The sequence below is a fragment of the Engystomops pustulosus genome, chromosome 10 (genome assembly GCF_040894005.1).
Source record: "Engystomops pustulosus chromosome 10, aEngPut4.maternal, whole genome shotgun sequence".
In the NCBI taxonomy this organism is placed as follows: domain Eukaryota; kingdom Metazoa; phylum Chordata; class Amphibia; order Anura; family Leptodactylidae; genus Engystomops; species Engystomops pustulosus.
The window spans coordinates 6,400,767-6,428,234 of NC_092420.1; the positions used below are offsets into that span (position 1 = coordinate 6,400,767).

A 27,468-nucleotide genomic window follows, 5' to 3' on the forward strand; every position below is an offset into this window, starting at 1 on the left:
TACATGACATTACTTATCCTGTACTGATCCTGAGTTACCTCCTGTATTATACTCCAGAGCTGCACTCACTATTCTGCTGCTGGTGCAGTCACTGTGTACATACATGAGATTACTTATCCTGTACTGATCCTGAGTTACATCCTGTATTATACTCCAGAGCTTCACTCACTATTCTGGTGCTGGTGCAGTCACTGTGTACATACATGAGATTACTTATCCTGTACTGATCCTGAGTTACATCCTGTATTATATTACAGGTGGAGTCACCATGTACATATAGAGCTTCATGTAATGCTGTGGTGGTCACACTGTCATGTGGTTGGTAGGTGATATAGAGCTAGAGTGTGTGTGTGTGTGTGTGTGTGTGTGTGTGTGTATCAGACACTGAGCAGACCTGGAAATTCTCATGCAGGAATTAGCACAACAACAATGTAATAATTGAATATTTTATTCCAAGAATTAAACAATTTACAAATAAAGAGCAAAATGGGTAAAATTGCAATTTTATAAAAGGAAACCTTTTGGAGGAACATGGGGAGGTCATGATTAGAGATGAGCGGACCCAATGTTCGGCTTTGGCAGCGCGCCCCATATATATTGCCGGATTGGTGTCCCCCTGACCAGCTATTGCCATGGCTAGTTGCATCAATTTGCTGGAGTAGCTGTTCGGCTGCCGATCCGGCAATATGTCCAGGTCGCGCGGTCAATCTCTAGTCATGATCAATGGGCTACACGGAGCTCACAACACACTGAGCCAATAGAAGGAATAAACTGCTCAGAAATGGTTGAAGAGCCCCTATATCTGATCTCTGGGGGTCTGCAGCTCCACGTGGCCATGAAGGAGTTCATAAGTGTGATGGGCAAAATGTCCTTGAGGAGCAGGATGTGGGAATTCATGGAGGGAATGTACGGGAGTGCGGTCACTGCTCGTTCTGGTGTCCGTCTGTCACTGAAGCCACGGCCCCCTGTCCCTTGTTTACATCGCTGATCAGTGCCCACTGGCCGTCCACAGACTCCTTCCACAGGGTCACCTAAAAACAAGAGGAGATGAGCGATGACCAGTAAACACCAGTGATGACTGCTCACATCCCAGTATAGCGAGTGCCCCTCCCACATACCTTGTTATCTCCTCCAGACACGGCCAGGATGTTGGCGGTAATGGACCAGCTCACGTGCCACACCACGTCATTAAACTTGTGCAGCAGTTTTGGGGTCCAACTGCTATTGGTCAAGTCGTCGCATGTCCAGATGTAAACTCTGCCGTCCTACAAGATGACATCAGAGGCTGAGGATACAACGCACACAACTCTGCTACATCAGCACAGTCCAGCACCTGACGTTACCTGAGAGCAGCTGGCGATGGTGCTGGTGGGGAGGCCGATAGAGGGAGCCCAGGCCACGTCCCGCACCCAGTCACTGTGCGCTTCCAGCTTCTGGTCTTCTTTCCATTGCCCGTCCTCTTCCCTGCAGATACAAGCAGAAGTTTTGTTACCTTGTACAAGTGGAAGGTTTTCCAGACACAATATTCTTCTCAGGCAGCGATCCCTATGCAGGACCTCACACGTCAAGGAAAGTCCGACTATGGAAATTAAGAAGTCACTTACCTCCAGATTTTGACAAGGTTGTCACATCCCCCAGAGACAAACCTCTTGATGTAGTTTGGCCTCTGTCCAGATGGCTGGTCCACTAGACTGCCCGGCACAACAGAGGGAGCCCAGCTGACAGCATTACACCCGATCTAAGACAACAAACGGGTCACAACATGTACTGCAGGAGTAATCCGCTATCCCCCTCCCCTAACGTCCCATCCTATATACTCACCGTATGTGCATTGCTGATCTTTTTGACATCCCAGGGACCATCCCCCGTGTAAGTGAGGAGAGAAATAGCACCATCAGAACTACCACAGGCCAACATCAGTCCAAAGTCATGAGGAGCCCAGCACACAGAGTTCACTGCAAGACACAAGAGAGTGTTACTAATACTACCCTCATACCTCACATATATTACTAGCACCCTCATACATCATCTCCACTATACTACTAGCACCCACACACCTGACATATACTACTACCACCCTCATATATACAGGCAATCACCTGAGGAGTCGTGGCCAGTGTATTCATAGGTCTTGTCCCAGGTGCCATTTTCTTCTTTCCATATAATGACCTTCCTGTCATAGGAGCAGGAGGCCAGGATGTTGCCATACATGGGGTGCGCCCAAGCCACCTGCCAGACCGGCCCCTCGTGTCTACAATACAAAGCCCGGCGTTATGGAGGGATGGGAGAAATTCTCAGATGTGCTTTTCTTTCAATGCAGACATTTTAGAAATCCCACTAGTCAGATAAACATTATTATTATTATTATTATTATTATTATTAAGGAAATATCTATTTCCATAGAACCATCGTATTCCGTAGCTTTACCAATCATAAGGGACATATACAAATAAAATATTACATTACAGAGTACAAACAGTCATATGGATCAATAGGAGCGAGGGCCCTAATTACAAGAGCTTCTCACTATTCATGGGGTTCAAACTAATAGCCTTATCATCAGCCCAAGCAATTCATAGCGGACGAGTCGGGAGCCCTAACAGTCAGTCCCCACTGGAAGCAGATAGATCCTGTCTCTATGTACTGGACAGGTCTCATAGCGGGATGAATGACACCCAGCAACTACTACACAGAGAACAGAACCAATAGCTGGTCAGTGCAGGGGAAGTGTTGGACACCCACCACTCAAAGGGGCTGTTCTATGCAGTATCTAAGGATTTATACTGTGAATGACCCCCACAGCGTACATAACAGACTTTGGGGCTGTGTGTATGATATAAAGCAGACTCACTCACCCCCGCAGATCAGCAATCAGAATCTGACCGCCGTTCTTCACATCGAAGATCTTCACAGATCTGTCAGAGGAGCAGGTGGCCAGACGTGTGCCGTAGTAATCCATCTGAGCATCATGCTGGGAAGACAAGTGCAGAACATCAGGAAGAAAATCAGATCACCTTAACCCTTGAATGGAGATGAGTGGACCAGGGTTTCGCCGCCAATAAGTATGGATTGTGCGGCCAAACCCGAACACAAATATCGGGTCCACTCATCTTTAGCCTTCATGTGCAATCCAACAATATGCTCCAGCTGCCCAACATACAGGTTGTGTGTGATATTATATCCTCATTCAGCTCAATCCAGTGGAGAGCAACCGCAGCAACAACCATCGGGTGTTACCACAATTAACAACCCCTTTCATGCCGCAGTCAGTGTTCACCACAGCATCTGAGGCTTAGAGAGGATAGTTAGGATAGCGGTGCTCCAACTCCACCGGGTGTCGAGTAGTTGCAATAGCAGTTCAGGGCCTAAGGTGGCGATTCCGATAACACAACATTGCTCGCTGTCAGGCAATCACTGCTCCCGTATTCTGTACGCAGCACTGTATGAAATCTCTACAGAAATGTAAACCATAAATAAGAAGCCAGATGGTCCACTCACAATCATGTCCTCGTGGGAGGTGTCCACTGTGTTGATTACAGAAACCTGGGAATGAGAGAAGGGTCAGAGGTCAGATCTCACATACAGGCTTCATGTACATAGATAACAAGCATCCACCATCAGGTGGCCGGACCCACATAGTATTTCCACTTCTCCTTCCCAAGGATCTGGATATGATCTATTGAAGTCTGAGACACTACCCATATTTTACACTACAGCTCCACTCAAAATAAAAAACATGTTCTTCCATGCTTTACCCTGCCAAAACGGCAAATTGACGCTCCTTGTTACGGATGGCCCTGGCCATGGATAGTAGCAAGGGCATTGATTGGCTGTTTTTCCGCCAATATATCCAGGTCACAGGGCTGAACCCGGAATTAAAGTATAGGAGCGCTCATCTCTAATGAGGAGTCTAAGGGGTCATCCTGTATAGGGGGAAATATGCTGGGTTCCAAGTACCGTGACCCCCCCACCCTGATAACGAGAAGGAACCCTGCACCCTAATAAACGGATCGTCAGGGTGAGCGTCAGCTCCGTGTTCTGGGGGTAGAACCATAAAGTGGAACAGCTGTGGATACGTTAGATGGATTCGGGCCACCGCTCACACCATTAGGGGGTCCCAGTGATCAGACATGAAAGCAATTCCTCTACAATGTGGATATGGGATATGAAGCAGCTCTGGACAATCCCTTTAAACTGACAATAGATAAGTCAGGACACACTCAACTCTGCTACGTCTGGCACAGTGCACTACACCCGTCTCCTTCATTATATGGCAGCTGTGGTCATTATAAGCCTAATCTGAGGTCCCCATAACACCCGAGGCCGCAGCGGTGACAGCGCCCGGTATCCGCGGCGGCGGGCGGGAAGTATGGCGGACACTCGGGGAAGGCTCCGGCTGATGACACGCACCATGGTGTCCACTCCCGGGGCCCGGTGTCCGCTCTGTATCCGCCGGTGTCTCCCTCAGACGTGGCAGCTCCCGGCTGCTCCTCTGGACTCCTTGCAGCAAGCACTTCCGGCGGTGCAGAGCCGCTTCCGGTCCGGGCGGGTAAAGTCTCCGGGTGACAAAGGTTCCGCCTCAGATCTGGCTGATAGCACTGACACCTGTAGAGCAGGAAGGGACTTGTCTCCTCATCCAGGATCATGTCTGATACAGAGGGACAGTCCCAAGCCCACAAGTCCCATGGTTTTGCTTTCATTGTAATGGGGATGATTTGGAGGGAAGCGCATGGCTGTCTGCAGATACTGTTACTACATTATTCAGTCCCCGGGAGACGGCGCCGCCTGCGAATCGGACCCACAGTCTGGGAATACTTTAGGCTGACCCGCCCCCCCCCCCCCCCCTTCCCCGGGCTACTGCGCACAGACGAGGCAAAAATCGCACAAAAAAAACGGACATTACCATCCGCGTCTCGGGGCATCAGTCGTTGATCTGTTTTTCAAGGATCCTCATATAATACGGTCTTTCCGTGATCCGTTAAAATTGGTTCTGACTAAAAAAAACGCTTAACATTATAATGGATTACGGTTTGCGAACACAAATCCATTATATAGTATTACACTTAGTGTTCAAAAGACATTTGGCACATAAACGATTTTCCCTGTCGCATGCGGCTGAACTGAGACTAGAGGGAAATGTGATTTATCCCAGTCTCCCAGGTCAGGGGTGGCGCAGACATTGCTGCAGAGTATGGAAAAGATGCTCAGTCCCATGAATGTGTAGGAAGTGTAACCAGTGGCGGAGAAAGTGTCCCATGGGCCCCGGGCTGTTCACACGACAAGGGCCCCCCCCAGTGTCCAAACCACCATGTGCCACGAGGCCTAATCACCTACGTCCGGCGACACCACCGCAGCCCGTACTGGCTCCCCTTTACATAAATGTCCACAGCAGAGCTTCCTATTGGACTCGGGAATGGGCGCCCACACTTACCGCCTATATGAAGATCCGCCATTGAGGGTAACTAAATCCTGTCAGATAAGATAGACACGAAATAGGGTTAGATACAGAGCTCAACAGTCAGTATCACACAGGATAGGATTAGATACACAGCTCAGCAGACAGTATCACACAGGATAGGATTAGATACACAGCTCAGCAGACTGTATCACACAGGATAGGATTAGATACACAGCTCAACAGTCAGTATCACATATGTGATTAGATACACTGCTCAACAGACAGTATCACACATTATATGATTAGATACACAGCTCAACAGACAGAAGCACACAGGAGAGGATTAGATACACAGCTGAGCAGACAGTATCACACAGGATGGGATTAGATACACAGCTCAGCAGTCAGTATCACACAGGATAGGATTAGATACACAGCTCAGCAGACAGTATCACACAGGATAGGATTAGATACACAGCTCAGCAGACAGTATCACACAGGATAGGATTAGATGCACAGCTCCACAGACAGTATCACACATGATAGAATTAGATACACAGCTCAGCAGACAGTATCACACAGGATAGGATTAGATACACAGCTCAGCAGTCAGTATCACACAGGATAGGATTAGATACTCAGCTCAGCAGTCAGTATCACACAGGATAGGATTAGATACACAGCTCAGCAGACAGTATCACACAGGATAGGATTAGATACACAGCTCAGTAGCCAGTATCACACAGGATAGGATTAGATACACAGTTCAGCAGACAGCATCACACAGGAGAGGATTAGATACACAGCTCAGCAGACTGTATCACACAGGATAGGATTAGATACACAGCTCAGCAGACAGTATCACACAGGAGAGGATTAGATACACAGCTCAGCAGACTGTATCACACAGGAGAGGATTAGATACACAGCTCAGCAGACTGTATCACACAGGAGAGGATTAGATACACAGCTCAGCAGACTGTATCACACAGGAGAGGATTAGATACACAGCTCAGCAGACTGTATCACACAGGATAGGATTAGATACACTGACCTATATGCACTTTTTTTTTTCCAGTGACCATTCCATGCTGGGGGTTGTAGTGCTCTGTATGATGCAGCAGTCGGTCCTGTATTTCCGCCTGGTGACCAGCAGGGGGTCCCCCATCACTCACCTTCTATTAATAACCAGCGCAGTGTCAGGTTTTCCAGTGACTTCCAAAGAGGGGACAGAAAACAAGATCCCCTCACCCCCCGCGCATGGCAGTCTCGCCGCCATATTCTCTAAGTCTAGGGGTCAAAAGTTACTCCTGTCCCCTTGTAACTCAGTGTAGACGGGCTGCAGTGCTGCTGTCACCATGAGCAATGTCACCTATCACATCTCCAGTCTGCTGGAGAAGATGACGTCCAGTGACAAGGACTTCAGGTGAGGAGGGGGCTCCTGGGGTGACAGGGTGACTGCACCCATACGTAGCCATAACTGTGGGATTATATGAATGCAAAGTGATCCGCAAATTATAGGGTTAAAAGTTTTCTATGACATAAACCGGCCAATAATCAAAATTATTTAAAGAAGACCTTATAATAATAACGGAATAGTAGCTACGGCTGATGTCACATATGTGGGATGTATGTACTGGTGGAGCAGGAAGCAAAGAACTTTCTGCACCGCCATCTTGGCTGCTCACAGAGAACAATAGCTTTGATTCTCTAGAGTATAAAAGCTGGAGGTCTCGGGATCTGACCCTCTCTCTTCTTCACGTTAAAGGTTCATGGCCACAAATGATTTGATGATGGAGCTGCAGAAGGACTCCATCAAGTTAGATGAGGACAGCGAGCGGAGAGTGGTGAAGATGCTCCTGAAGCTGCTGGAGGACAAGAACGGAGAGGTGCAGAACCTAGCAGTGAAGTGGTGAGAGAGGTGTGGGGGCCCACCTTACATTCTCAGTGGAGGTCATCCATCCTCAGTTTTCCACCATACAGTCTCAGTGGAGGTCATCTATCCTCAGTTCTCCACCATACAGTCTCAGTGGAGGTCATCTATCCTCAGTTTTCCACCATACAGTCTCAGTGGAGGTCATCTATCCTCAGTTTTCCACCATACATTCTCAGTGGAGGTCATCTATCATCAGTTTTCCACTATACATTCTCAGTTGAGGTCATCTATCCTCAGTTTTCCACCATACAGTCTCAGTGGAGGTCATCTATTCTCAGTTATCCACCATACATTCTCAGTGGAGGTCATCTATCCTCAGTTTTCCACCATACAGTCTCAGTGGAGGTCATCTATCCTCAGTTTTCCACCATACAGTCTCAGTGGAGTTCATCCATCCTCAGTTTTCCACCATACATTCTCAGTTGAGGTCATCTATCCTCAGTTTTCCACCATACATTCTCAGTGGAGGTCATCTATCCTCAGTTTTCCACCATACATTCTCAGGTGAGGTCATCTATCCTCAGTTTTCCACCATACAGTCTCAGTTGAGGTCATCTATCCTCAGTTTTCCACCATACAGTCTCAGTTGAGGTCATCTATCCTCAGTTTTCCACCATACAGTCTCAGTGGAGGTCATCTATCCTCAGTTTTCCACCATACATTCTCAGGTGAGGTCATCTATCCTCAGTTTTCCACCATACATTCTCAGGTGAGGTCATCTATCCTCAGTTTTCCACCATACAGTCTCAGTGGAGGTCATCCATCCTCAGTTTTCCACCATACATTCTCAGTGGAGGTCATCTATCCTCAGTTTTCCACCATACATTCTCAGTGGAGGTCATCTATCCTCAGTTTTCCACCATACATTCTCAGTTGAGGTAATCCATCCTCAGTTTTCCACCATACATTCTCAGTGGAGGTCATCTATCCTCAGTTTTCCACCATACATTCTCAGTTGAGGTCATCTATCCTCAGTTTTCCACCATACATTCTCAGTGGAGGTCATCTATCCTCAGTTTTCCACCATACAGTCTCAGTGGAGGTCATCCATCCTCAGTTTTCCACCATACATTCTCAGTGGAGGTCATCCATCCTCAGTTTTCCACCATACATTCTCAGTGGAGGTCATCTATCCTCAGTTTTGCACCATACAGTCTCAGTGGAGGTCATCTATCCTCAGTTTTCCACCATACAGTCTCAGTGGAGGTCATCTATCCTCAGTTTTGCACCATACAGTCTCAGTGGAGGTCATCTATCCTCAGTTTTCCACCATACAGTCTCAGTGGAGGTCATCTATCCTCAGTTTTCCACCATACATTCTCAGGTGAGGTCATCTATCCTCAGTTTTCCACCATACATTCTCAGGTGAGGTCATCTATCCTCAGTTTTCCACCATACAGTCTCAGTGGAGGTCATCTATCCTCAGTTTTCCACCATACAGTCTCAGTGGAGGCCACATATGTTCAGTTTTCCACCATACAGTCTCAGTGGAGGTCATCTATCCTCAGTTTTCCACTATACATTCTCAGGTGAGGTCATCTATCCTCAGTTTTCCACCATACAGTCTCAGTGGAGGTCATCTATCCTCAGTTTTCCACCATACAGTCTCAGTGGAGGTCATCTATCCTCAGTTTTCCACCATACAGTCTCAGTGGAGGTCATCTATCCTCAGTTTTCCACCATACAGTCTCAGTGGAGGCCACATATGTTCAGTTTTCCACCATACAGTCTCAGTGGAGGCCACATATGTTCAGTTTTCCATAATACATTCTCAAACTCCTTCCTCTGCTGTTAGATTGCTGAAAGTCCTCTGATAGCAGAAACAAAATCCCTCAGCCTGGACAGTGGTCCCCCATGCTGATGCAACATACAGGCTATAGGAGATGGCATAAATCCAACGCGTTTCGCCTAGGTAGAGTTACTGATGCTTATACTCAGTATGAACCACAGAATCACAGCCACGGTCCATCTATTTTCATTTCTCCTCCATAGATCCCAAGTAGAACCGACCTCTCCTCTGTTCTCCGACTCCACCGAACAATAACATCTAAAGCCCCTCTGTCCCCCATAGATTCACAGTTAGGGTACCTGAGCTCTCCGCTGTACAAGTATAGTTGAGAACCACATTAAGTGTCTACTCTATATCGTATCTATGTTCCATGACTTCAGGTTTCTTTGTCATGTTTTCTTTTTCAGTCTGGGTCCTCTGGTGGGAAAAGTGAAAGAACATCAGGTGGAGACAATTGTGGACACTCTGTGTAGTAACATGTTATCAGAGAAGGAACAACTCAGAGATATCTGCAGCATCGGACTCAAGACTGTTATATCAGAACTTCCATCTGCAAGTTCAGGTAGACCCTAGAAGATAGAGGACTGATCCCATATAATGTTAATGTGCACAGTGATTCCACTAGCAGAATAGTGAGTGCAGCTCTGGGGTATAATACAGGATGTAACTCAGGATCAGTACAGGATAAGTAATGTCATGTATGTACACAGTGACTGCACCAGCAGCAGAATAGTGAGTGCAGCTCTGGGGTATAATACAGTATGTAACTCAGGATCAGTACAGGATAAGTAATGTCATGTATGTACACAGTGACTGCACCAGCAGCAGAATAGTGAGTGCAGCTCTGGAGTATAATACAGGATGTAACTCAGGATCAGTACAGGATAAGTAATGTCATGTATGTACAGTGACTGCACCAGCAGCAGAATAGTGAGTGCAGCTCTGGAGTATAATACAGGATGTAACTCAGGATCAGTACAGGATAAGTAATGTCATGTATGTACACAGTGACTGCACCAGCAGAATAGTGAGTGCAGCTCTGGAGTATAATACAGGATGTAACTCAGGATCAGTACAGGATAAGTAATGTCATGTATATACACAGTGACTGCACCAGCAGCAGAATAGTGAGTGCAGCTCTGGAGTATAATACAGGATGTAACTCAGGATCAGTACAGGATAAGTAATGTCATGTGTGTACACAGTGACTGCACCAGCAGCAGAATAGTGAGTGCAGCTCTGGGGTATAATACAGGATGTAACTCAGGATCAGTACAGGATAAGTAATGTCATGTATGTACACAGTGACTGCACCAGCAGCAGAATAGTGAGTGCAGCTCTGGGGGTATAATACAGGATGTAACTCAGGATCAGTACAGGCTAAGTAATGTCATGTATGTACACAGTGACTGCACCAGCAGAATAGTGAGTGCAGCTCTAGGGTATAATACAGGATGTAACTCAGGATCAGTACAGGATAAGTAATGTCATGTATGTACACAGTGAGTGCAGCTCTGGAGTATAATACAGGATGTAACTCAGGATCAGTACAGGATAAGTAATGTCATGTATGTACACAGTGACTGCACCAGCAGCAGAATAGTGAGTGCAGCTCTGGAGTATAATACAGGATGTAACTCAGGATCAGTACAGGATAAGTAATGTCATGTATGTACACAGTGACTGCACCAGCAGCAGAATAGTGAGTGCAGCTCTGGAGTATAATACAGGATGTAACTCAGGATCAGTACAGGATAAGTAATGTCATGTATGTACACAGTGACTGCACCAGCAGCAGAATAGTGAGTGCAGCTCTGGAGTATAATACAGGATGTAACTCAGGATCAGTACAGGATAAGTAATGTCATGTATGTACACAGTGACTGCACCAGCAGCAGAATAGTGAGTGCAGCTCTGGGGTATAATACAGGATGTAACTCAGGATCAGTACAGGATAAGTAATGTCATGTATGTACACAGTGAGTGCAGCTCTGGAGTATAATACAGGATGTTGTGATGTAATTACTTTTCCTATAGGTTCTGCTTTGGCAGTGAATGTCTGCAGAAAGATCACTGGACAACTGACCGGAGCTATAGGAAAGCGGGATGACGCCGCGGTGCAGCTGGAAGCTCTTGATATACTGTCAGACATGTTGGGAAGGTGCGGTGATAGGGGGCAGTGGGTTGTTCTGGGTGTATGTGTAGTGTCTGACACCTCTGTGTTACCAGCAGATTAGGAGGGGCGCTCTTCTCTTTCCATCCCTCCATCCTGAGCTGCCTCCTGCCGCAGCTCACCAGCCCTCGCCTTGCGGTGAGGAAGAGAGCGGTGCTGGCTCTGGGGCACCTGGTCCAATCCTGCAATGGAAACCTCTTCACAGAACTTGTAGAACATCTGGTGACAGAAATGAAAAAGAACGAATCCACATCGACCACCAGAACGTACATTCAGTGTGTGGCGGCTGTGAGCCTGCAGGCCGGACACCGGCTCGGTGAGGGCGGCTCCAACTAAATCACACGTGGAAATACTCCAGAAGGTTGTCTCTTCTTTACCTCTCTACTCTTTCTCCAGGGCCACATCTGGAGAAAATTGTGCCCCTAGTGGTGGGGTTCTGTAAAGTGGAAGACGATGAACTACAGGAGCAGTGTTTCCAGGCACTGGACTCCTTCATCAGACGCTGCCCCAAAGAGATCGCACCTTATGTTCCCACAGTCATTGACTTGTGTCTGAAGTATATTGCATATGACCCCAACTACAACTATGATAGTGAGGAGGAGGAGGCGATGGAGACAGAAAGCGAGGAAGAACAAGGTAAATATTACCTATTACTACTTCCCCCTATGTACAAGAATATAACTACTATAATACTGCCCCCTATGTACAGGAATATAACTACTATAATACTGCCCCCTATGTACAGGAATATAACTACTATAATACTGCCCCCTATGTACAGGAATATAACTACTATAATACTGCCCCCTATGTACAGGAATATAACTGCTATAATACTGCCCCTATGTACAAGAATATAACTACTATAATACTGCCCCCTATGTACAGGAATATAACTACTATAATACTGTCCCCTATGTACAGGAATATAACTACTATAATACTGCCCCCTATGTACAGGAATATAACTACTATAATACTGCCTCCTATGTACAGGAATATAACTACTATAATACTGCCCCCTATGTACAGGAATATAACTACTATAATACTGCCCCCTATGTACAGGAATATAACTGCTATAATACTGCCCCTATGTACAAGAATATAACTACTATAATACTGCCCCCTATGTACAGGAATATAACTACTATAATACTGTCCCCTATGTACAGGAATATAACTACTATAATACTGCCCCCTATGTACAAGAATATAACTACTATAATACTGCCCCCTATGTACAAGAATATAACTACTATAATACTGCCCCCTATGTACAAGAATATAACTACTATAATACTGCCCCCTATGTACAGGAATATAACTACTATAATACTGCCCCCTATGTACAAGAATATAACTACTATAATACTGCCCCCTATGTACAGGAATATAACTACTATAATACTGCCCCCTATGTACAGGAATATAACTACTATAATACTGCCCCCTATGTACAGGAATATAACTGCTATAATACTGCCCCTATGTACAAGAATATAACTACTATAATACTGCCCCCTATGTACAGGAATATAACTACTATAATACTGTCCCCTATGTACAGGAATATAACTACTATAATACTGCCCCCTATGTACAAGAATATAACTACTATAATACTGCCCCCTATGTACAAGAATATAACTACTATAATACTGCCCCCTATGTACAAGAATATAACTACTATAATACTGCCCCCTATGTACAGGAATATAACTACTATAATACTGCCCCCTATGTACAAGAATATAACTACTATAATACTGCCCCCTATGTACAGGAATATAACTACTAGAATACTGCCCCCTATGTACAAGAATATAACTGCTATAATACTGCCCCCTATGTACAGGAATATAACTACTATAATACTGCCCCCTATGTACAGGAATATAACTACTATAATACTGCCCCCTATGTACAAGAATATAACTACTATAATACTGCCCCCTATATACAGGAATATAACTACTATAATACTGCCCCCTATGTACAAGAATATAACTACTATAATACTGCCCCCTATATACAGGAATATAACTACTATAATACTGCCTCCTATGTACAAGAATATAACTACTATAATACTGCCCCCTATGTACAGGAATATAATTACTATAATACTGCCCCCTATGTACAAGAATATAACTACTATAATACTGCCCCCTATGTACAAGAATATAACTACTATAATACTACCCCCTATGTACAAGAATATAACTACTATAATACTGCCCCCTATGTACAGGAATATAACTACTATAATACTGCCCCCTATGTACAGGAATATAACTACTATAATACTGCCCCCTATGTACAGGAATATAACTACTATAATACTGCCCCCTATGTACAGGAATATAACTACTATAATACTGCCCCCTATGTACAGGAATATAACTACTATAATACTGCCCTCTATGTACAGGAATATAACTACTATAATACTGCCCCCTATGTACAGGAATATAACTACTATAATACTGCCCCCTATGTACAAGAATATAACTACTATAATACTGCCTCCTATGTACAGGAATATAACTACTATAATACTGTCCCCTATGTACAAGAATATAACTACTATAATACTGCCCCCTATGTGCAGGAATATAACTACTATAATACTGCCTCCTATGTACAGGAATATAACTACTATAATACTGCCCCCTATGTACAGGAATATAACTACTATAATACTGCCTCCTATGTACAGGAATATAACTACTATAATACTGCCCCCTATGTACAGGAATATAACTACTATAATACTGCCCCCTATGTACAAGAATATAACTACTATAATACTGCCCCCTATGTACAAGAATATAACTACTATAATACTGCCCCCTATGTACCAGAATATAACTACTATAATACTGCCCCCTATGTACCAGAATATAACTACTATAATACCGCCCCTATGTACAAGAATATAACTACTATAATACTGCCCCCTATGTACAGGAATATAACTACTATAATACTGCCCCCTATGTACAGGAATATAACTACTATAATACTGCCCCCTATGTACAAGAATATAACTACTATAATACTGCCCCCTATGTACAGGAATATAACTACTATAATACTGCCCCCTATGTACAGGAATATAACTACTATAATACTGCCCCCTATGTACAAGAATATAACTACTATAATACTGCCCCCTATGTACAGGAATATAACTACTATAATACTGCCCCCTATGTACAAGAATATAACTACTATAATACTGCCCCCTATGTACAGGAATATAACTACTATAATACTGCCCCCTATGTGCAAGAATATAACTCCTATAATACTGACCCCTATGTGCAAGACTATAACTCCTATAATACTGTCCCCTATGTACAGGAATATAACTACTATAAAACTGTCCCCTATGTACAAGAATATAACTACTATAATACTGCCCCCTATGTACAAGAATATAACTACTATAATACTGCCTCTATGTACAAGAATATAACTACTATAATACTGCCCCCTATGTACAGGAATATAACTACTATAATACTGCCCCCTATGTACAGGAATATAACTACTATAATACTGCCCCCTATGTACAGGAATATAACTACTATAATACTGCCCCCTATATACAAGAATATAACTACTATAATACTGCCCCCTATGTACAAGAATATAACTACTATAATACTGCCTCTATGTACAAGAATATAACTACTATAATACTGCCTCTATGTACAAGAATATAACTACTATAATACTGCCCCCTATGTACAGGAATATAACTACTATAATACTGCCCCCTATGTACAAGAATATAACTACTATAATACTGCCTCTATGTACAAGAATATAACTACTATAATACTGCCCCCTATGTACAGGAATATAACTACTATAATACTGCCCCCTATGTACAGGAATATAACTACTATAATACTGCCCCCTATGTACAGGAATATAACTACTATAATACTGCCCCCTATGTACAAGAATATAACTACTATAATACTGTCCCCTATGTACAGGAATATAACTACTATAATACTGCCCCCTATGTACATGAATATAACTACTATAATACTGCCCCCTATGTACAGGAATATAACTACTATAATACTGCCCCCTATGTACAGGAATATAACTACTATAATACTGTCCCCTATGTACAGGAATATAACTACTATAATACTGCCCCCTATGTACAAGAATATAACTACTATAATACTGCCCCCTATGTACAGGAATATAACTACTATAATACTGCCCCCTATGTACAGGAATATAATTACTATAATACTGCCCCCTATGTACAAGAATATAACTACTATAATACTGCCCCCTATGTACAGGAATATAACTACTATAATACTGCCCCCTATGTACAGGAATATAACTACTATAATACTGCCCCCTATGTACAGGAATATAACTACTATAATACTGCCCTCTATGTACAGGAATATAACTACTATAATACTGCCCCCTATGTACAGGAATATAACTACTATAATACTGCCCCCTATGTACAAGAATATAACTACTATAATACTGCCCCCTATGTACAGGAATATAACTACTATAATACTGTCCCCTATGTACAAGAATATAACTACTATAATACTGCCCCCTATGTGCAGGAATATAACTACTATAATACTGCCCCCTATGTACAAGAATATAACTACTATAATACTGCCCCCTATGTACAGGAATATAACTACTATAATACTGCCTCCTATGTACAGGAATATAACTACTATAATACTGCCCCCTATGTACAGGAATATAACTACTATAATACTGCCCCCTATGTACAAGAATATAACTACTATAATACTGCCCCTATGTACAAGAATATAACTACTATAATACTGCCCCCTATGTACAGGAATATAACTACTATAATACTGCCCCCTATGTACAGGAATATAACTACTATAATACTGCCCCCTATGTACAAGAATATAACTACTATAATACTGCCCCCTATGTACAGGAATATAACTACTATAATACTGCCCCCTATGTACAGGAATATAACTACTATAATACTGCCCCCTATGTCCAAGAATATAACTACTATAATACTGCCCCCTATGTACAGGAATATAACTACTATAATACTGCCCCCTATATACAAGAATATAACTACTATAATACTGCCCCCTATGTACAAGAATATAACTACTATAATACTGCCTCTATGTACAAGAATATAACTACTATAATACTGCCTCTATGTACAAGAATATAACTACTATAATACTGCCCCCTATGTACAGGAATATAACTACTATAATACTGCCCCCTATGTACAAGAATATAACTACTATAATACTGCCTCTATGTACAAGAATATAACTACTATAATACTGCCCCCTATGTACAGGAATATAACTACTATAATACTGCCCCCTATGTACAGGAATATAACTACTATAATACTGCCCCCTATGTACAGGAATATAACTACTATAATACTGCCCCCTATATACAAGAATATAACTACTATAATACTGCCCCCTATGTACAGGAATATAACTACTATAATACTGCCCCCTATGTACATGAATATAACTACTATAATACTGCCCCCTATGTACATGAATATAACTACTATAATACTGCCCCCTATGTACAGGAATATAACTACTATAATACTGTCCCCTATGTACAGGAATATAACTACTATAATACTGCCCCCTATGTACAAGAATATAACTACTATAATACTGCCCCCTATGTACAGGAATATAACTACTATAATACTGCCCCCTATGTACAGGAATATAACTACTATAATACTGCCCCCTATGTACAAGAATATAACTACTATAATACTGCCCCCTATGTACAGGAATATAACTACTATAATACTGCCCCCTATGTACAGGAATATAACTACTATAATACTGCCCCCTATGTACAGGAATATAACTACTATAATACTGCCCCTATGTACAAGAATATAACTGCTATAATACTTCCCCCTATGTACAGGAATATAACTACTATAATACTGCCCCCTATGTACAGGAATATAACTACTATAATACTGCCCCCTATGTACCGGGATATAACTACTATAATACTGCCCCCTATGTACAAGAATATAACTACTATAATACTGCCCCCTATGTACAAGAATATAACTACTATAATACTGCCCCCTATGTACAAGAATATAACTACTATAATACTGCCCCCTATGTACAAGAATATAACTACTATAATACTGCCCCCTATGTACAGGAATATAACTACTATAATACTGTCCCCTATGTACAAGAATATAACTACTATAATACTGCCCCCTATGTGCAGGAATATAACTACTATAATACTGCCCCCTATGTACAAGAATATAACTACTATAATACTGCCCCCTATGTACAGGAATATAACTACTATAATACTGCCTCCTATGTACAGGAATATAACTACTATAATACTGCCCCCTATGTACAGGAATATAACTACTATAATACTGCCCCCTATGTACAAGAATATAACTACTATAATACTGCCCCTATGTACAAGAATATAACTACTATAATACTGCCCCCTATGTACAGGAATATAACTACTATAATACTGCCCCCTATGTACAGGAATATAACTACTATAATACTGCTCCCTATGTACAGGAATATAACTACTATAATACTGCCCCCTATGTACAGGAATATAACTACTATAATACTGCCCCCTATGTACAGGAATATAACTACTATAATACTGCCCCCTATGTACAGGGATATAACTACTATAATACTGCCCCTATGTACAGGAATATAACTACTATAATACTGCCCCCTATGTACAGGGATATAACTACTATAATACTGCCCCTATGTACAGGAATATAACTACTATAATACTGCTCCCTATGTACAGGGATATAACTACTATAATACTGCCCCCTATGTACAAGAATATAACTACTATAATACTGCCCCCTATGTACAGGAATATAACTACTATAATACTGCCCCCTATGTACAGGAATATAACTACTATAATACTGCCCCCTATGTACAAGAATATAACTACTATAATACTGCCCCCTATGTACAGGAATATAACTACTATAATACTGCCCCCTATGTGCAAGAATATAACTCCTATAATACTGCCCCCTATGTGCAAGACTATAACTCCTATAATACTGTCCCCTATGTACAGGAATATAACTACTATAAAACTGTCCCCTATGTACAAGAATATAACTACTATAATACTGCCCCCTATGTACAAGAATATAACTAATATAATACTGCCTCTATGTACAAGAATATAACTACTATAATACTGCCCCCTATGTACAGGAATATAACTACTATAATACTGCCCCCTATGTACAGGAATATAACTACTATAATACTGCCCCCTATGTACAGGAATATAACTACTATAATACTGCCCCCTATATACAAGAATATAACTACTATAATACTGCCCCCTATGTACAAGAATATAACTACTATAATACTGCCTCTATGTACAAGAATATAACTACTATAATACTGCCTCTATGTACAAGAATATAACTACTATAATACTGCCCCCTATGTACAGGAATATAACTACTATAATACTGCCCCCTATGTACAAGAATATAACTACTATAATACTGCCTCTATGTACAAGAATATAACTACTATAATACTGCCCCCTATGTACAGGAATATAACTACTATAATACTGCCCCCTATGTACAGGAATATAACTACTATAATACTGCCCCCTATGTACAGGAATATAACTACTATAATACTGCCCCCTATATACAAGAATATAACTACTATAATACTGCCCCCTATGTACAGGAATATAACTACTATAATACTGCCCCCTATGTACATGAATATAACTACTATAATACTGCCCCCTATGTACAGGAATATAACTACTATAATACTGACCCCTATGTACAAGAATATAACTACTATAATACTGCCCCCTATGTACAGGGATATAACTACTATAATAGTGCCCCCTATGTACAGGAATATAACTACTATAATACTGCTCCTATGTACAGGAATATAACTACTATAATACTGCCCCCTATGTACAGGAATATAACTACTATAATACTGCCCACTATGTACCGGGATATAACTACTATAATACTGCCCCCTATGTACAAGAATATAACTACTATAATACTGCCCCCTATGTACAAGAATATAACTACTATAATACTGCCCCCTATGTACAAGAATATAACTACTATAATACTGCCCCCTATGTACAGGAATATAACTACTATAATACTGCCCCCTATGTACAGGAATATAACTACTATAATACTGCCCCCTATGTACAGGAATATAACTACTATAATACTGCCCCTATGTACAAGAATATAACTACTATAATACTGCCCCCTATGTACAGGAATATAACTACTATAACACTGCCCCCTATGTACAGGAATATAACTACTATAACACTGCCCCCTATGTACAGGAATATAACTACTATAATACTGCCCCCTATGTACAGGAATATAACTACTATAATACTGCCCCCTATGTACAGGAATATAACTACTATAATACTGCCCCCTATGTACAGGAATATAACTACTATAATACTGCCCCCTATGTACAGGAATATAACTACTATAATACTGCCCCCTATGTACCGGGATATAACTACTATAATACTGCCCCCTATGTACAAGAATATAACTACTATAATACTGCCCCCTATGTACAAGAATATAACTACTATAATACTGCCTCCTATGTACAAGAATATAACTACTATAATACTGCCCCCTATGTACAAGAATATAACTACTATAATACTGCCCCCTATGTACAAGAGTATAACTACTATAATACTGCCCCCTATGTACAGGAATATAACTACTATAATACTGCCCCCTATGTACAGGAATATAACTACTATAATACTGCCCCCTATGTACAAGAATATAACTACTATAATACTGCCCCCTTTGTACAAGAATATAACGACTATAATACTGCCCCCTATGTACAAGAATATAACTACTATAATACTTCCCCTATGTACAGGAATATAACTACTATAATACTGCCCCCTATGTACAAGAATATAACTACTATAATACCGCCCCCTATGTACAAGAATATAACTACTATAATACTGCCCCCTATGTACAAGAATATAACTACTATAATACTGCCCCCTATGTACAGGAATATAACTACTATAATACTGCCCCCTATGTGGTTGTTTGTTCTCCTCAGACAGTGAAGAGGAGTACAGCGATGATGATGATATGAGCTGGAAGGTGAGACGCTCGGCAGCTAAGTGCCTGGAGACCCTGATCACCGCTAGGCCCGATCTTCTATTGGATTTTTATAGGACGGCGGCTCCGGCCATTATTACACGTTTTAAAGAAAGAGAGGAGAACGTGAAGGCGGACATCTTCTCTGCATATAACGCTCTCCTCAGACAGACGCGCTGTGTGCACAGCGGCAGAGGGAATGTGGAGGTCGGTGACAGAGGGGACAGTGCGCTCAGTGCTCTGCAGAAGCAGGTGAGGAACGCTGGGGGAGATGTCTCCATGGTGGTCGGCCATTACACTGCTGTCCTTTGTCCACAGGTTCCTTTGGTCATGAAGTCCCTCCAAAAACTCCTGCGAGATAAGAGCATCAAGTCCCGTCAGGGATGTTTTGCCGTTCTCACGGAGCTGACAGGTTCTCTGCCCGGCTGTCTGTCCCAGCATATCCCTGCACTAGTCCCAGGTATGAGTCCTGGTCACCATGTGGCGGTCATACACCTGGAGATCTTCTGGTGTCACCATGTTTCTGCCTCTTCCTGTTAGGTCTCGTCTTCTCCTTGACGGACAAAGGCAGCAGTTCTAACATGCGGCTGGACACGCTGGTGTTCCTTCACGTCATCCTCAGCTGTCACCCCCCTGAGTGCTTCCAGCCTCACCTTCCTGCCCTCTTACCTCCAGTGGTCGCTTGTATTTCTGACCCCTTCTATAAGATCACCTCGGAGGCCCTACTGGTGGCTCAACAGCTGGTAAGAGTGATCCGGCCCCTGGACCAGACCAAGGTCCCTCAGCCTTCGCCCTACACTAAGGAGCTGTTCAGCGCCACGTTGAAGAGACTGCAGGCCACAGACATTGACCAGGAGGTGAAGGAGAGGGCTCTGTCTTGCATGGGTCATCTCATAAGTCACCTCGGAGACCAACTCGGCAATGAACTCCCACCGACTCTCCAGCTCATCCTTGAACGTCTCCGCAATGAGATTACGAGACTGACGGCGGTGAAGGTCCTCACCCTCGTCGCAGGATCTCCTCTGAAGATTGACCTGCGGCCTCTTCTGAAGGACGCGCTGCCGATCTTGGCCTCGTTCTTACGTAAGAACCAGAGAGCTCTCAGGCTGGGAACACTCTCAGCCCTCGAGGTGTTGGTAAGGAATTACAGTGACTGTTTGAAAGCCGCCATGTTGGAGCCTGTCCTGGGGGAGCTCCCGTCTCTCCTGGCTGAATCTGACATGCATCTGGCTCAGGTGTCTGTAGATTTTCTTACTACTTTGGTGTCCGCACATCCGGCCTCCCTTCCCAAACTGAGCGCCCGCATCCTCCCCCAATTGTTTCAGCTGGTGCACTCCCCTCTGCTCCAAGGAGGAGCTCTGGCCTCCATTCTTTCCTTCTTACGAGCGCTGGTCACGAGCCACACACCTCACCTTGGATACGCCGATCTTCTCAAGCAACTTACCGGCCCTGTACACTCCACTGGACCCACACTTCACAAGCAGGCCTTCCATTCCGTGGCCAAGTGTGTGGCCACCTTAGCTAGTGCCTGCCCCAAGGAATCCAACGCTTCCATTACCCAGTTCATACAAGATGCCAAAAATCCTCGCGTTGGAGATCCGGTGAAGGTTCTAGCGTTCTTGACCCTGGCGGAAATCGGGCGTGAGAGGAACCTGGGCAGTCAGCAGAAGGAGCTGAAGAACGTCATCCTTGAGGCCTTGGCATCTCCCAGTGAGGAGGTGAAGTCTGCAGCATCTTACGCCCTTGGTAATGCCTGCGTGGGAAGTCCTGCAGATTTTTTGCCCTTTTTGCTACATGAAATTGGGGGTCAGCTCAGGAGACAGTATTTGCTCCTGCACTCTCTTAAAGAAGCCCTGACCTGCCTCCCCGGGGAGGAGCTGAGACCGTACCAGGAGGACGTGTGGAAACTGCTGCTGGAGCATTGCGAGGCGGCCGAGGAAGGCACCAGGAATGTGGTAGCGGAATGTGTGGGGAAGCTGATCCTCGTAAACCCGGCACAGCTCCTGCCACGACTGGGAAAACAACTCAGCTCAGGTAATAACGGGGGCAACACAACTATACACTAATGTCCCATCATACAGAATGTTTCCATTCCCTGCTGTTTTTAATATGTTTACTTGCCATTGTCAACCTAAAATGTTTCTGTCTGTCAGTCACAGCAGGACCGGCGCCAATACTGGGCATACCTGGGGCAGTGCCGGGGCCCAGAGCTTCGAGGGGCGCATATAAGGCTGTACATAATGAACAGGGAACAGGAGATTGTTTTAGCTTATAAAATTTTAATTCCGCCACATGAGTTCACTGCAAAGGGGCCCATTGAGGCTCTGCCGCCCAGGGGCCTACTGAATCCTGGAGCCGATCCTGTGTTATAGCAATGTCAACACTGTAACAGCATGTGCATCACACCAATACTCATGCTCAGGGAAGTAACTCAGCCTCCGGATTTTCGATGGGGCTTTCTAAAGTTCTGAAAATCCCCCACAAGACATAGTGGCAACGTTTAAATGAATGGCATGTGACTGCTGAATGGCGTTCCCCTTTAACAATGTGACCAATCACTGACAGCAATCAGAGATCTAGTAAAAAGTGAAACACTGGAACAAGCTGTCAATTACAACATTGGGGTCATTTAATAAGGGCCCGATTCGCGCTTTCCCGACGGGTTACCCGAATATTTCCGATTTGCGCCGATTGTACCTGAAATGCCCCGGGATTTTGGCGCACGCGATCGGATTGTGGCGCATCGGCACTGGCATGCACGCAACGGAAATGGAGAGGGGGGGGGCGTGGCCGAGCGAAAACCCGACGGATTCAGAAAAACCGCCGCATTTAAAACAATAAAAGTGTCGCTTGGGAAGCGCTTACCTTCACTTGGTCCAGCTCGGTGAATTTCAGGGCATTCGGATGCTTTTCAGCGCAGCAGCGCCACCTGGTGGACGGCGGAGGAACTACCTTGATGAATCCCGGCCAGAATCGAATCCACCACAGAGAACACGCTGCTGGATCACGAACGGACCGGGTAAGTAAATCTGCCCCATTATCTTAACTTTTTATGAAAGTTTTGCACCCCCCATCTTTAATACTAGTGTTGGGGCTTCCTTTCCCAGAACAATGACTCACATGTACTGCATTTGTTCTGTTCATCTTTTCATTGGTTTTCTTCTACTGTCCCTATTTGCAGGTTCTCCCCACACCCGCAGCACAGTGGTCACCGCCATTAAATTCACCATATCGGACCAGCCGGTTCCGATAGACTTGCTCCTGAAGAACTGCATTGGTAAGAGCTGGGGACAGACACAGAACAAGAGGAAAATATAACCTGCCCTCTGTGACTTCCCTCCATGTTACCTACACAGGAGACTTCTTAAAGCCCCTCCAGGACACAGACCCCAATGTCCGGCGGGTCACTCTGGTCATGTTCAATTCTGCAGCACATAACAAACCATCTCTGGTGCGGAGTCTTCTGGGCAGGGTCCTACCTCCTGTGTACGAAGAGACGAGAGTGCGGAAAGAACTGATCCGAGAGGTGAGGAGACGCGTAGCACATCATCCGTAGTCTATGGTGTACGCCCGGATTACGGGATCTGTGCTACTGCTTATATATACCAGGTGGAGATGGGCCCATTCAAGCACACGGTGGATGACGGCCTGGATGTGCGCAAGGCGGCGTTTGAGTGCATGTACACACTGCTGGAGAGCTGCCTGGACCAGCTGGACATCTACGAGTATCTCAACCATGTGGAGGACGGGCTGAAGGATCACTATGACATCAGGGCGAGTATAGGGGGGGAATCTGGGCCTGTAATACAGAACCAGTCTGGTAACATTGGACCCTGATGTTTTGCAGATGTTGACTTTCATTATCCTTACCCGTCTGGCGACTCTGTGCCCCAATGCCGTTCTCCAGCGCCTGGACCAGCTCATCGAGCCGCTGCGAGCCACCTGCACCGCTAAGGTACGGATAGTATAGACTTCACACGTGACCCCACAGACACCGGGCGATCCTCACGTCACCCACATAGACGGCACACGTGACCCCACAGACACCGGGCGATCCTCACGTCACCCACATAGACGTCACACGTGACCCCACATACACCGGGCGATCCTCATGTCACCCACATAGACGTCACACGTGACCCCACATACACCGGGCGATCCTCACGTCACCCACATAGACGTCACACGTGACCCCACATACACCGGGCGATCCTCACGTCACCCACATAGACGTCACACGTGACCCCACATACACCGGGCGATCCTCACGTCACCCACATAGACGTCACACGTGACCCCACATACACCGGGCGATCCTCACGTCACCCACATAGACGTCACACGTGACCCCACATACACCGGGCGATCCTCACGTCACCCACATAGACGTCACACGTGACCCCACATACACCGGGCGATCCTCACGTCACCCACATAGACGTCACACGTGACCCCACATACACCGGGCGATCCTCATGTCACCCACATAGACGTCACACGTGACCCCACATACACCGGGCGATCCTCATGTCACCCACATAGACGTCACACGTGACCCCACAGACACCGGGCGATCCTCACGTCACCCACATCCATTTCCTTCCAGGTCAAAGCCGGTTCCGTGAAGCAGGAGTTTGAGAAGCAGGATGAGCTGAAGCGCTCGGCCATGAGAACCATCACCGCTCTGCTCACCATCCCCGAGGTGGAGAACAGCCGCAGCATGGCCGACTTCATGATGCAGATCAGAGCCAACCCCGAGCTCTCATCCCTGATGGAGAACATCCAGAAAGACTCCATCACAGCCTGCGGTACAGACATCATGGACACCAGCTAAAGACTGATCCAACCTAGAGGACTGGACACAATCTTACCTCAACGGCCACTGCCGTGTTGTATCTGCAAAGTCCTCATATAGGGAACCATGTGAACAGGTTTCTTTATGATAAATAAAAAAAAACACCAAAATACTGATCAACAAAAAAGATTCCAAAGTCCATTTGATGGGCGCCCGGCCCTGACCGATAGTTACAGGAAGCCCATGTGGTACAAATGCCATATATAGGGGGTTATATGAGCCCACATGGGAGGAGGTGCAGCCCTGTATGAGATCCCTCCAATAACGAAAGTCTCTTCTGCATTGGATGAAAGTTCCCCTACACTTGTCAGATTTCCCCATTGATCTCAGTGGGTGAATATCCCAAGGATCAGACTACAGCTACATCAACCCCATTAAAGGGGTTGTCCAGTGAGAAGTTAGCCCCTATCCAACTAAATTGATGATTGTGTATGGGTGATACGACCCCCACAGATCATAAATGGGGGCGGGGGTGTTTCCTTCCATAGACCATAAATAAAAACCGCAACGCACACGTGCAATCGCTTGCTCTGTTCTGGGACAGACATGTTTGTGATCTTTGGGGTGTCCCATCCCTGACCCCTTTAAGTGCGAATGTGCCAAGAAAGCAAGGCCCAAGGTGGTGCCAGCTACAAGATCCTGTGGATTGAGGTCAACCCTTTAAGCTAAGGCAGCAACTCATTGCTCCGTCCCAGCTTTAAATGGTAACATGAGGACGCCAATACGTTTGAAAAAAGGAGAAATTCGGATCATTGTAGGTTCCCTGGAATAGGAGGGACCAGAGCAGCAGCTCCAATAATAATCCTGCGTAACAAGTCATACTTCCTAGTGACTATTACTTGGGGTAAACAAGGACAAAAAAAAAATCCAAGTGTGGAAAATTCCCAAAAATGCATCTCATCTGATCAGTTAGTTTGTAGGCATGCTACTGTAATTCTTTGTCAGTATGATCATAAGACCAAGTTTATAAACCCAATGCCCTTAGAAAAATTCTTAAATTATATAGCATTTTTATAGCTACCATGTTGAGGACTGGACATTTGGGAGTTCTGTTACGGGGCTCGGTGACCGGAACGAAATGGTTGACCATTTTGATAGATCAGGACGTTTATGGGAAGCAGCGATTCATAAACATTTTTTAATTTACATCAGGTCTAGGGAAAGTGATTTAAAATGTTTTTTTTTCCTTAATTCTTGTTTTTGGATGCATCATAACAAATGCTTTTTTAAATGTTACAATGCACTTTGCTACTACTGGAAGAGTCTTCATGTGTAAGCAGATGTTAAAGGGTTTACACCACTGCTTACACTTACAGCAATGAAAAAAAAAAAAAATTTAAAAGAGTTGCCAAATTTCATTGTAAAACACAAATTCATTGTAACATTTAAAAACGCATGCGTTATGACGCATCTAAAAGCCCACGTGTGAATGCACCCTCCAAGGGTTACAGCCGTGTGTCTTAGTGATGCAGCCTACACTTTGAAATACTAGATCTGTACTTCTAGTCGCCTCCTGGGGCAAAGTTAAGTGTTTTTTTTAATTCATTTTATAATAAGAAACATTTACTAAAATCGCCTCATTTGTTACCAGTGAGTTCATACTACCACAATCTATAAATATAATCCATTCAGGGAGTGACTTATGGTATATAAAATGTGATTGTTACCATGTTTCAAAAATTACAAAAAGTCAAACCCCTGACTGCTTCCAAGGAAAATTACAGCTCATGACAAAATAAACCTCAACCAGCTCAGTCAGTGGGAAGCATTTTTGGATTCAGGGCTTTTCTCTTTTCAGGAAAGGTATTGTAGTACTGTAGCAAGTGTCATGATAATTTTATAGCATCGCACTCAAAAATTCTGTTATCAGTGCAACCCCAATTGCATATTAGTGGTTTCACTATACATCTGTAACAATGTGCCGGTTGGCATAAACAGGTACTGGCATCTTCTATATACTCTGCGCTGTCATGGTTACAAATCACTGCTGGAGGCATTTAAAGGGTTAACAGCACCAATCATAGGTGTTAGGCCTCCAGCACT

At 44.0% G+C, this 27,468-nt stretch overlaps 2 protein-coding genes across 3 annotated transcripts; one reads left to right on the forward strand and one right to left on the reverse strand.

Annotated features, from left to right (window-relative positions):
• Positions 1-432: 432 nt before the first annotated feature.
• Positions 433-5,469, reverse strand: SEC13 (SEC13 homolog, nuclear pore and COPII coat complex component). 2 transcript variants are annotated; one of them, XM_072128083.1, is made up of 9 exons: positions 5,432-5,469; positions 3,499-3,543; positions 2,856-2,971; positions 2,100-2,251; positions 1,822-1,955; positions 1,605-1,738; positions 1,344-1,464; positions 1,119-1,265; positions 433-1,031 (listed from the first exon to the last, which is right to left on the reverse strand). In XM_072128083.1, the coding sequence occupies exons 2-9, from the start codon at positions 3,502-3,504 to the stop codon at positions 921-923; spliced, it is 921 nt and encodes a 306-aa protein (XP_071984184.1). In that variant the 5' UTR covers positions 3,505-3,543; positions 5,432-5,469; the 3' UTR covers positions 433-920. The 2 variants fall into 2 exon arrangements, with proteins under 2 accessions (XP_071984184.1, XP_071984183.1); XM_072128082.1 differs by lacking the exon at positions 5,432-5,469 and adding an exon at positions 4,411-4,584.
• LOC140104503 (cullin-associated NEDD8-dissociated protein 1-like) lies at positions 5,200-25,924 on the forward strand. Its single transcript, XM_072128073.1, has 15 exons — positions 5,200-5,458; positions 6,477-6,824; positions 7,167-7,310; positions 9,531-9,685; positions 11,161-11,284; positions 11,356-11,612; positions 11,693-11,932; positions 20,530-20,822; positions 20,889-21,030; positions 21,111-22,604; positions 23,752-23,847; positions 23,927-24,096; positions 24,180-24,344; positions 24,418-24,525; positions 25,177-25,924. Exons 2-15 carry the CDS (start codon positions 6,757-6,759, stop codon positions 25,402-25,404), a joined length of 3,684 nt encoding a protein of 1,227 aa, XP_071984174.1. The 5' UTR covers positions 5,200-5,458; positions 6,477-6,756; the 3' UTR covers positions 25,405-25,924.
• Positions 25,925-27,468: the final 1,544 nt, after the last annotated feature.

What these genes read in the sequence shown, in the direction of transcription:
- SEC13 (XM_072128082.1), bottom strand. An exon ending in CCTCCCACGAGGACATGATT is followed by an intron (nt 2,972 to 3,498) that starts GTGAGTGGACCA and finishes TTGTCTTCCCAG; the next exon opens with CATGATGCTCAGATGGATTA. An exon ending in CACTGGCCACGACTCCTCAG is followed by an intron (nt 1,956 to 2,099) that starts GTGATTGCCTGT and finishes TGTGTCTTGCAG; the next exon opens with TGAACTCTGTGTGCTGGGCT.
- LOC140104503 (XM_072128073.1), top strand. Translation starts at nt 6,757, where the DNA reads ATGAGCAATGTCACCTATCACATCTCCAGTCTGCTGGAGAAGATGACG. An exon ending in TCCAGTGACAAGGACTTCAG is followed by an intron (nt 6,825 to 7,166) that starts GTGAGGAGGGGG and finishes TTCACGTTAAAG; the next exon opens with GTTCATGGCCACAAATGATT. An exon ending in GGGAAAACAACTCAGCTCAG is followed by an intron (nt 22,605 to 23,751) that starts GTAATAACGGGG and finishes CCCTATTTGCAG; the next exon opens with GTTCTCCCCACACCCGCAGC.